The sequence below is a fragment of the Diceros bicornis genome, chromosome 7 (genome assembly GCF_020826845.1).
Source record: "Diceros bicornis minor isolate mBicDic1 chromosome 7, mDicBic1.mat.cur, whole genome shotgun sequence".
Classification (NCBI taxonomy): Eukaryota; Metazoa; Chordata; class Mammalia; order Perissodactyla; family Rhinocerotidae; genus Diceros; species Diceros bicornis.
This window is the reverse complement of record NC_080746.1, coordinates 60,241,593-60,253,360: the sequence shown is the minus strand read 5'-3', so window position 1 is coordinate 60,253,360 and position 11,768 is coordinate 60,241,593. Positions and strand designations below refer to the sequence as shown.

At 39.8% G+C, this 11,768-nt stretch overlaps 1 protein-coding gene and 1 pseudogene across 1 annotated transcript; both read right to left on the bottom strand.

The window, feature by feature from the left end:
* Positions 1-244: 244 nt before the first annotated feature.
* LOC131409028 (olfactory receptor 51A7-like) lies at positions 245-1,185 on the bottom strand (annotated as a pseudogene).
* A 9,192-nt stretch (positions 1,186-10,377) lies between these two features.
* On the bottom strand, positions 10,378-11,358 carry LOC131407979 (olfactory receptor 51F2). Its single transcript, XM_058544562.1, has one exon. The coding sequence runs from the start codon at positions 11,326-11,328 to the stop codon at positions 10,378-10,380; it is 951 nt and encodes a 316-aa protein (XP_058400545.1). The 5' UTR covers positions 11,329-11,358.
* Between the last annotated feature and the right edge of the window lie 410 nt (positions 11,359-11,768).

The window sequence follows — 11,768 nt, the reverse complement described above, 5'->3', positions numbered from 1 at the left end:
ATCTCCCAAACAACAACAGGATTCTCATCTACTTTATGAAATACAGGCTTCTTCTTCCTTAGAAGCAGAAAAGCTGTGGTGTATTACATCCTGGAGAGGGATTAATTGATTAATTACTTAACTAATTAATTAATGTAATTTAAAGAGTATGAAGTAAATTGAAACATCTCCTATTTGGAAGAAATATTTTCCTTCTCCTAAGGCAATTTACTGCAGAGAAAATGGAACTTTCACCTTTGCCCCATCATTTAGCCTTCAGACTCAGTTTTTCCAAGATCTTCACTTTAATCTGCCGAGTTTTTACACAATATACAATGGGATTCATCAAGGGCAGTATCAGCAAGAATGCCTCAGCTATCAGAATCACAGCCAAAGGGGACTTAGGATTGGCAAAGTGATGCATGGTAGCCAAGGTGATGATGGGCACATAGAAGATGATCACAGCACAGATGTGGGACACATAGGTGTTAAGAGATTTAAGTCTCTCCCCATGAGACACAATACCCAATACAGTCTTCAGGATGAACACATAGGAAACAGCAATGAACATACTGTCTGACATCATGCAGAGTGCAACAAACAGACCACAGTAAAAGTTAATCCTATTGTCAGAGCAGGCTAGTTTCATGACATCCTGGTGGAGGCGGTAGGAGTGTGATAACAGGTGTTTATTACAGTATCTAAGTCTCTTTAAAGTGAAAGGAAGGGGAAGAACTAGGAGAACGCCTTTAATAGCAAATGCCAGCCCAATTTGCAAAACTCTGGAGCTGGTAAGGATGGAGCTATATAAGGGGGTTGCGAATGGCTACAAAGCGATCAAAGGACATGATTGGGAGCACTGAGGACTCCATGTCTGTGAATCCATGGATGAAAAATTCCTGGGTAATGCATGCATCAGCAGAAATCCCCATGACATTGAACAGGAAGATTCTCAGCATGATAGGAAGAGAGGAGAAAGACAGGCCCAGGTTAGATAGAGCCAGCATGGAGAGGAAATAGTACATCAGCTCATGCAGGGAAGGCTCTGTCCTGACGACAAATAAGATGGTGTAGTTGCCCGGGATGGCCATGAAGTACATGAGGTAGAGAGGGAAGGAGATCCAAATGTGCACATGCTCAAACCCTGGGCCCAGTCAACAGGAATGTGGATATTTCAACTTCTGAGGTATTGAGAGGAAATATCATAAGTGGGTCTCTCATTTATATGCTCCTGGTAGATAAAAAACATCAACAACAAACAGAAATTCTCTTAGTTGTATTTACTGAACACAACTAAGTTCAGTTGCCAGTTAAATTAAATATAGCTCATCCTTAGGTGTCAAGAAATAATGTAATATAACTTTTCCTATATAAAGAAAAATATGGAGTAGATTTAAACAGGTCTTTCATGATATTAATTTAAGACCTTTCTACTCTTTAAATCTATCTTTATTCTCTGATACATCTAAACCACTCTGTAGCTTGGAAGTAACAAGGTGCTTTAATAACTTTTTTTTTAACCTTCACTTTTTGAGATTCAATCACCAAGTAAACTAAGTTGGAATATATTGCAATCTGGAAAAGCTCTAACATAGTGGATATGGTCACAGTCATATACTCATACAAACCACAGATGCTATAGTAGCAGGAATCAAAGGAGGCCTAAATCTTGAATTATTATTCATGGTACCTGTGTGTGAAAATATAAAAGTGATCTACCACAGAGGTTGGCAGTCTAAGACATAGAGCCAAATTCAGCCCATGACCTATTTTTGTACAACCTATGAGATTTTAAAAAATATTTTTAGGGGCCAGCCCCAGCGGCCTAGTGGTTAAGTTTGGCTCACTCCACTTCAGCAACCTGGGCCTTGTTCCTGGGTGCAGACCTACACTGTTCATCTGTCAGTGCCCATGCTATGGTGGCGGCTCACATAGAAAAAGAAGAAGATTGGCAGCTGATGTTAGCTCAGGGTGAATCTTCCTCAGGGGAAAAAAAAAAATTAAGGATTATTTTTTTTAAAAAAAAGAAGAAAACACATATGTGACAGAGACAATTGTGTGGTCTGAGAAGTCTAAAATATTTACTTTATGTCCATTTACAGAAAACATTTGTTGACCCCTGGACTAGAAAATTATGCATACAGCCACACACACACATACACACACACACACACACAGTCACAATAGAATGAGTATGGTGGGAATGGAGTATGGGTCAAAATGAACCTCGAATTTAGGAGTAATGTTTTATTATTTCACTCAAAAAAATCCCAATAATGCATGAAGCAAATACGCAGATGTCTAAATTTTCCCATCAGAACTGTGAAAACACAGGTGTTACTCTCCGTATCCTTCTATATTCTCTTAATTCTTACTTCCCTCATTAATTGTCTTGCACAGCAACACTCCCAGAACCATAAACCCCCAAATTCAAAGAGCTCTCCAGTACCAAGTGCCATTTGCCAGAACGTGACAGGAGCCTGAGGCCGACCAGTGTGAGTGAGTACAACACCTCAGGGGGCAGAGGCGGAAGGACTCTTCTGACACCAGCTGTCATTACCTCGGCGGTGAGCTGCGGCTAAGAGACCACAGTAAGTGGTGAGAAGGAAATGGCCAGGTATAGGCATTTGTCCTTTCTTAGGGGGTTTATGAACATTTCTTGGCAAAGGTAAAGAAGCAGGTGGTTGCATCTAGATAGGAGAAATTAAAGGGTGAAGGGTGGAAATAGAAAGCAGTAAAGAAGGGAAAACAGTTACTAGCTTTTTTCTTTGCTGCTAAGATTCTGAAAGGACCTTTGCCTCAAGTTGATTGAAATAGAGGCTATGAAGGAGGTATAGTGGTATGTACAGTTGTGTCACATGGAGAAGAGCAGCTAGGATGCTGGATGAGGAGAACATATTTCTACTCACAGTACTAGTGGCCGTTTTGTCTCAGCCGTTCAAATGTGGTTGATGTTCCTTTGACATACCACAGCTGTCATTTGTAGGCACTTAAGCGCTCACACCCTTCCCAAGCTACTACTACTTACCCTGCTCAGAATGGTCACAACTCTTGCCCTTCTCTCTTGTTCTTGGATTCCTTTCCCATTGTTCTTGGCTTCTCTGTGTCTACTCTTTAGATTGGTGACCAATTCAGGTTCTTATCTCTGGTATTTAAACTTGATCCTGCTCACATTTTCCATGCTGGCATCACTGACACCTTGACTAACTCTCTTTTTAACAAACTCTAGACTGGAAAAGGAGTAGGATTCAGACAGAGGGAGAAAAGTGATAACACACAGTTCATTCTTGTTCAATGAATCCCCTCAACATGGGTTATTTCTAAGATTCCATGTCTGAGGCCTTTCTTGACAAGCTCTCAACCTAATTCAGGTAACTTAAGAAAAGAGTCGCTGTTGACAACATTGTGTTTTCAACTGTGTTCACCATGCAAATACAAAGATGTACCCCATCCCACATACAGACCCTAATGTCTTCAGCTATCAGTGCTGTCCCAAATGTAGCTTGGTCCCTCAGGCTGGACAACCCATGAAGCATTTTTACCTCTGGCCCTCTGAAAGGTATAGGATTGATCTCTATTAATTGCAGAGTTTTCATTGGGAAACATAAAATCATCTCAGAGAAATTCAATTTGGATCTCTAGGATACCTACCAGGCTCTGGTTGCCTTATCCCAGAGCAAGGGTGGAGAGGTTTCAAATTCTTCAGGTTCTACAGTTTCTCTGCTCCAGCACCCTGTTGGGAATCCATATCCTTACTTATACTCTCATACTCTTCTCTAGCACAGGCACATCCTCCTGAGAATTAACACACACTTAGCCCTCTGGGAACAATGACTCCACTTGCTCCATCACTGTCTGTCACTAAGGTGCCCTCCTAAGAAAATGCAGAGAGTAGGTTCTGACTCACAGCCCTGTAAGTAACTCTTGAGGCCCTGTTCTCACATGAGGTGAAGGTCTTGAGGAGATCCTGTCTCAGACATTGGTAAGGCAACCTATATCCAGCTGTGGCTCCAAGATTAAGTGTATGCAGTAGTAGACACAACCTGAGACTACCACAGAAGTCAGAGACATGCAGACTTTAGGCAGAATTCTGCCCACAGATGTGTTCTGTTTGGTCATAACAATGTCTAATATTATTTTTAATGTGAATGGGTTTAGGTAAGTCACAAGCTCTCAAATTTATCATAGACTCCTCCTTTCTTCATTGTCTTATATCCAGTCTCTTCACATTTATTGACCACTGAAGGCATTTAATCTCACAGAACAGAAAGGAAAGCCCAGGGTCACAAACATTCCTGATATCTTGGACCCTCAAGTTCAGAAGAGGATATCAATTTTTATTCAGCCCTCAACTTTATAAGTGGAAATAAATAAAAAGTATAATTCTGGTGGCGTGTTGTAGGAGGACACATTATTTTCAGACAGAGAATAGAAAATAAGATCTAGCAAAACACCTCAGGCAAAATCAAAGTAACAACAGATAAATGAGCCAACTTTCATAAGCCAACAATGCTGACTCTGTCGTCAAGTTAATACAAGACGGGAGATGTTAGAGGTAAGGGCTGCAGTGATCAAATTAGGTCAGGCAGAAAATTGCAGAAAAGAGGCCTATAAACTATTCATTTTCATTGTTCCACATTCTAAAAAATATGTATATTCCAGTTAGAACACTAGATAATGTAACACAAATTCCTAACCCTGTTATACTTAATCCAGTATATGTCTGGGATCATAATAGAATTATACGGGTCAAATTCGTCTATGCTACATCCTCCCATCGCTCTTTGACATGTATCTGCATCATTCTAAGTTGAAAATTCATTGGTCTCCCCATCCAAAAATGGCTTCAAGGTCATCAGGAGGAAAAGCAGCTGGAACTAGGAAAAACTTTTTTTCTTTTTTCTTCAGAAAGTAAGGCACTGAGAACTCTGGCCTCAGAATGGCTAAATTTAGGTAAAAGGTAAATTTACCTAAGTATAGTTAGGTAAGTTTAGGTAAAAGATGAAATAATATGTAGTATCTTTTTATTTTCCTTTCTCCAACTCAGATTGCTGCTCTAGCCCCTCCTCCTCCATTTCTTCCCTTCCCTTATTCCTCTTTTTTAATTTATTTTTAAAATTATAATTTTAATGTAAAAAGCTATAAATTCAACAATGAAAAATATTCCCTATAAAAGGAGTTGCTCTCAGTAGTCATCTCTGAGATCACTTCAATGTGCCGTATGTGCACATAGCGTATTCCCCATTACCCTGAGGCTACCTCCATCCTTTCTAAAATACCTGGTCCATGAAAACCTTTTTCTGGGCCATTTCTCTTTTCTATCTGAGTTTAAAAAAAAAATAAAGGAAGAAGTTGATAAGTATGTCACACTAATTGACTTATAGGATTAAATGGAGAAATAGGACTTGCACTAAAAACAACAACAAAAAGAACAAAGACGGTTTTTTAGTACAATAGAAGAGATGACTCAAACCTCACTCTGAGGCAACTGAATCTTCTGTCAACCCACAAGCTCTTCAGGTTAGAACACCAGGGTTTGAGTTTACCTCATGAATCAGCTTCTTACCGTAGACCATTTCACATCTATTGGCCTCCTTGTCTAGTTGTTGTTGTGGCAACCAGCCCCGTCAATCATTGGCAGGCTTCACACAGAAAGAGCATGAAAACACCTTGACTTAGGCCTGCATTGTGTACCTCTTGCTTCTTGCCCCAGGGCCGATACGGAGACATGGGACATTCACAGGTACTCATCTGATAATATTCTCGCATGTGCAACCCAGAAGTACGGGGAATTAACAACTCATAGGGTAAACTTTGACCAATGGGAAGTGGGATCCAATGAATAAATGTTTATTTTTATTTTCCTGGATGGGCCATCATGAGACATATTTAATAAGGCTTCAGAGATGGATCTGCAGTATTGGGCAACAGTCACCCATAATGGCGTCTGGCACATTATTGATTCATCATCTCTCAGCTCCCAATTCCTTTTTGCCTGCTCTATAATGATGACATTGGGTGCTGTAAATATTTCTCTTTTGCCAGCTAGCACAATGTTAAGACTTATCAGTAAAAGGTGGTGAAGGAATCGTGGAAGGAGAAGGAGTTTTCTCTTCCTGGTTTCTATGTGGTTTGCTGGCCAGACACCCACAGTACATGCTGTTTCTCCATTGCTTGGCACTGTGTGATTTCTTCAATGCTAGGTTCCAGAAGTGCACATCTTCCTCCAGCAGTCAGCCACTGAGCTGGTTCTCCAGCTCTCCACTGGGACAACAGTGGCATAACCAGGAGCCCAGAGAGGACAGACTAGCTCTCCAGATAAGGTAGCTTCTCCTAGATCTTTTCTTTAGCCCTGATTATGTGTATATATTTTGGAGCAACAGAGGGCTAGCTGTCTAGCAAACTGGCCACCCAACCTTCATCCCAAAAGGGCAGCCTAGAGCTACCCCATCCTGAGCCTCGCATGGAAATGTATTATAGTTCAGCAAAGGGCAGCCTCTCCATATTCTTGTTCCTGCAGTGGCCAGCAGTCATATGCTTCTCTGTCACCTAGAGTTCAGAGACTGGGCACCTTTCTGTGGAAGCCCTTCCTTGGCACTCCTGAAGGGCAGATTTCTGGCAAGCCTCACCAATAAGGCAGCTTAGTAACTTCACTGGCTTAGAGGAAAGAGAGGAGGGCTCTTCTTTGGGTGTTCTATCTCTGCCCTAGAAGTGGTGGGTATAGTAGAGTACATAAATTCTTTATAATTCTCTTTTAACTCTTATAACCAATTTCCCCACTAGTATACCTCCCTGTTAATATAATTCTTTATATTAAACTTTTCCATTTTAAATCATTGTGTGGTTTCTGTCTCCTGTTTGGATCCAAATTAACACAGTGTCCAAATCAATAAGAAATTTTTGTATCATCTTACTGTCCTTCCCACTTTGATTTTAGCTGTCCCTCATTCATGCTCCCTGCAATCACATTATCAATATCAATGGTCAATTGACAACTGAGACCCTATTGCCAGCAGCCAGTGGGCTGACCAGGAGTCCTGAAATGCAGTGGCATCACAGTTACTAAGAATTTCAGTTGTGGTTGGTTGTAGGAGATTCAGGTGGAAGGTGAGATGCTAGGTTAAACGGTGACTGTGGATCTTGAATCCAGTCTCCCATTTGTAACTAAAAACATTAACTATAAAGATTATGGATGAGCTAACTGATATCTGCATTGGAAACCTTAAATAGAAAATGATAAGTTTAGGGCAGACAATTGACAACTCAAGGCATGCTGTGAAACTCAGAGGGCTCGCATGGGAACATTTAAGGAAACATTTATTACCTTCAGCCAAAGATCATACAGTTCTAAAGATCCAGCAAATGATTTAATTGAAAGAGTAACAGAACTTCAAGGCCAACTGAATGCTGAGTTTTGACAAATTTTCTTTTATAATGTCAGAACACTGAAAAATATTGAGAATTAAAAAATGGGGAAGTGGTATGATCATCACTCCTAGAATGTTGACATTTGAGTAAATGAGCCTAATATCTTGAAACATTTGAATATCCTATGCCAACTGAAGGGGCTCCCATCTCATTTTACTGAGGAATTTTTTTTTTTATCTTGTCTGAAGACCTTACAAAAACCAAACCTGAGAGAGTGCCTTAAAAGATGATGCTTTTCCTATGCAGGATCTCCCCCACCATTTCTCATTGTACTCAAGCCAGCAAGCAGTCAGATCTCAGCAAAGCACAAGCAGGGAAATGTTATTGACATTTTGAGAGAAAATAGCTTAACAACTGAAGTCATTGCAGAGCTTAATTGTACTAACAAGAATCAAATGAACAATTGTATGAACGGATCTTGGAAGTGTTAGATCCGAGACAGCAGATGAAGTGGCTAGTGGTATAAATATAAATTGACATAGAGGAGAATTTACCGACATAAGGACACTCATCCACGATTTGGGGGTTGCCGTTATATCAGGGATACCTGCAAACTGTGATAGTGCACTGCTGGGATGGTTGCTTGAAGCTTGAACATAATGATCACCTATAGTAAATTAGGAGGAGATGCTAGATTTGCTTGGCATAATATAGACTATAGAAATCTCAAAGAAGTGGACATGTTAGAATGAATTTATTATGTAGAACCAGAGAATTTATCACATGATTATTTTTTTCTGGAAGGAAAGAGAGGACACTCCTTCACTGAGGCAATAAAGAGTGCATTTGTAAGAGGGTAGCTGATATCTTTGAAATAGTTCAGTAGTTGCTATGCTTTGTAGGCTGGACTTGGAAAGAAAGTTGCTTCTATGGAACTGGACTCCCTACTAACAATAAGGATAAAGGGATCCTGAGACTCATGGAAGTACTTAATAATCAGAAGTAAGGTAAATGTAATTACTGTAAAGAGTAGCAAGGCTAGAATGGCAGTCAGAGTGACAGGACTCAGAGTGATCCGTTGCAATTGACAATGTTCCTGGAAACAAGCTAAGGTGTTGACGAGGGTGTTACTTGAAATACATTTAAAATAAAAAACTTCTTAGAATCAGACTGACATCAACCACCCTAATGGGAAATTCTGGTCCCTCAGTCTGTTTAAAGAGTTAAATCACTTCTCATATTCAGATCCCATTAATTTAACATAAGTCTTGGTTCCCTTGATGAAATAACCTGCAATGCCACTGTAAATATTCAACAAAAATTATCCAGATCTTTCCCAAAATGGACCTGTCCATTTACAAACATACTTGTTAATTGGGGAAAAGAAAATACCCAGTTTCTTTGAGGACTATTGGATATAGGATATAATCTCTTACTGATAATAGGCAAACAAACATACCATTATGCTTTTTTTTTGGATTAAAGTATGAGATTATTGAGGCAAGATGATTAATGGAATTTTGGACAAAGTTTATCCCATACTGAACCCAATGATTTTCAGCTCTACCTGTGGTTATTCCCCACATGCCTATGTATATAATTGGTAATATTACACTTAGTAGCTAGAAAAATTTTCATATTGTTGCTAAATCTGTAAAGTTTGAACCATTGTAGTAGGAAGGACAAAGTACAAGTTCAAAAAACCACAAATAAATTATGTGAATAGTTGTCGCAGAATCCCATGACACTTATCACTGTTACATAGATGCCTCCCCATTAATTCACATCTGTGGTCTCACTGGAGGTTCCTGATAAGTTGCTGAAAGAGGAGGAAAATATTCAGGCTTTGTTCATGGATGGGCTGGTGGACAAGTTGGTGCTAATAAAAAGTAGAATACAGTGGCACAACAGCCCCACACATGGGTGGTCATAAAAAAGAGTGATGAAGGAAAATTCTCATAATGGGCAGTGCCCTTGGTTGTTAACTTTGTGAAGAAGGAGAGATTGGCTGAGATACATGGATATATATGGACTTCTGTACTTTGCTGCAAGGCTTGGATAGTTGGTCAGAGGGTAGAACTAGCAACCTTGGAAGAAGAGAGATAAGGAAGTCTGTAGAAAGTGTATGTGAAATATGTATTGAAGTGGATACAAAGGGTGAGAATCTTTGCATCTCATGTTAATCCCCACCAAAGAGTATTCACCTCAGAGGAGGACCTCAACAACTAGGTAGAAAGAACATATATGTAAATATCAGCCAGCCTTGATTCCACCACTGCTGATCCAGTGGGCCCATAGATGGAGTCATAATGGCAGAAATAAAGACTAATCATGAGCCAAAAGTATAAATTCCCTTTTACTAAAGCAAATCTTGGGGAAAACGTTGGAAAAACTGTGTGATCCTCTCTTCTAGGTTGTAAGTAATGTTATTACTAACTTTTAATATTCAACCAACACAGCAGTAACTGCTCCTGAGCACTAGATAGGGCATTTTGTATTTACATTGGATATGCTCCTACACATAATAAAGGGCAAAATAACTCTACCTACATAAGATCCGTGTTGAATTACATTGATGTGTATTTTAGGATTCACTCTATAGTGTGGCTATGTAGGAAGTATGCAGAGAATTGAGAGTTTTAAGGGAAAAAAATTCAAATAATTGAAGTGCTTTTTGCATATAATTCAGAAAAGAACAACTGACTTATTAACAAAATTTCCAACATTAAATATGGAATTTTAGAAATGTATAAAGAGTCTGAATGAAAATTCTATCCAGGTCTCATACTACTTTCAAATATAAATAGCTATTTACGTATAATATCTCGCTTCATCTTATAAACAAAATCATAATTTCATGGTATTAATATGGACTTACTGACAAGGAAACTAACTAAGCAAATATGCAACCTATAAGTTGCATAGTTTGGACTGTTGGAGGCATACCTAGGCAGTTTGAGGAAAATTACCACATTCTACCAAAGAATTCATTCATGAATGGCTTTATTTCTACCGTGAGATAACTAATGACTAGATACAGAGCCGCTTCTGAATTAAGACCTTGACAATAGCCTTTCGAATCTGCTTAGTCTTCACACTGTAGATGATAGGGTTGAGCACAGGAGGGATGAGCAGGAAGACATTGGCCATGATGGTGTGGACAAATGGAGGTGCTGAATGGCCATAGCGATGGACAAGAGACAAGCTGATGAGAGGGATGTAGAAGATGGCAACAGCACTGATGTGAGATACGCAGGTGTTGAAGGCTTTCTGCTGCCCCTCTGAGGAAGCAATGTTGAGGACAGATCGGATGATCAGGACATAGGAAAGCAAGATGCAAGGGCAGTCAAACCCTGCTGTGGAGAAGAGTGCGATCAAACCAAGGATGCTGTTGATTCTGTTGTCTGTGCATGAAAGTTGAATGAGATCAACGTGGTAGCAATAAGAATGTGAAAGGACTGTAGAACTGCAGAAGGACAGCTTCTTGACAAAGAGCACAACTGGTAACATGATGGCAACATTCCTTATCAACACACTCACCCCAATCTGGGCAATCCTGGCATTGGTGAGGATGGTGGTGTATCTCAGTGGGTCATAGATAGCCACAAAACGATCAAAGGCCATGGCCAGCAGAACTCCAGACTCCATGAAAGTAAATCCATGGAGAAAAAACATCTGGGCAATGCAGGCATTTAAAGTGATCTCTCGGGCTTCAAACCAGAAGACACCAAGGGTAGTGGAAAGTGTGCAGAGGGACAAGCTCAGGTCTGTGGCTGAAAGCATACAGAGGAAATGATACATGGGCTCATGGAGCCTCTGCTCACGGAGGATCACAAATAGGATCATGCTGTTCCCAGAGAGGGCGATAACATACAGGAGACAAACAGGGATGGAGATCCAGACCTGGGCTGCTTTCAGGCCTGGGATACCCGTCAAGAGGAAGGTCAGAGGCTGAGCATTGGTGTTATTGAGGACCAACATAATGAGGGACTGAGAAGAAAGGGATATTTGAAAAATTAAACAAGACAGATACTGAATATGTAGCTTATCACTTAGAATATCTTTCTGGCACTCTGAGCTTCACTGAATTACCATCACTGAATCTCAAGAACTTCAGTATTTTCTGAGTTATCTAGAACTGCAAGCTTCTTTCCCTGCTTCTCAGTATTTCTCATTTGTTGAGAAGAGAGGATTCCCTGATCAATTCCACATCAGATTTTCTTAGATCTATAGTTCTCTTTGATGGCAAGAAACATTACAATTAAATCATCTTAGAGTGTAAAGTCCCCAGTAGAATACCTAAACAATATGATGAGAAATCTAATTTCCACTACTTTTTTAAAATAAATTATTTACCCTGGAATAAAACCATGAAAAATCAAGTCACATTTGAAATATGGATATCATTAGATTTTCCTGGG

Excerpts from the sequence above, each read along its gene's own strand:
- LOC131407979 (XM_058544562.1), bottom strand. The coding sequence starts at position 11,328 with ATGTTGGTCCTCAATAACACCAATGCTCAGCCTCTGACCTTCCTCTTG.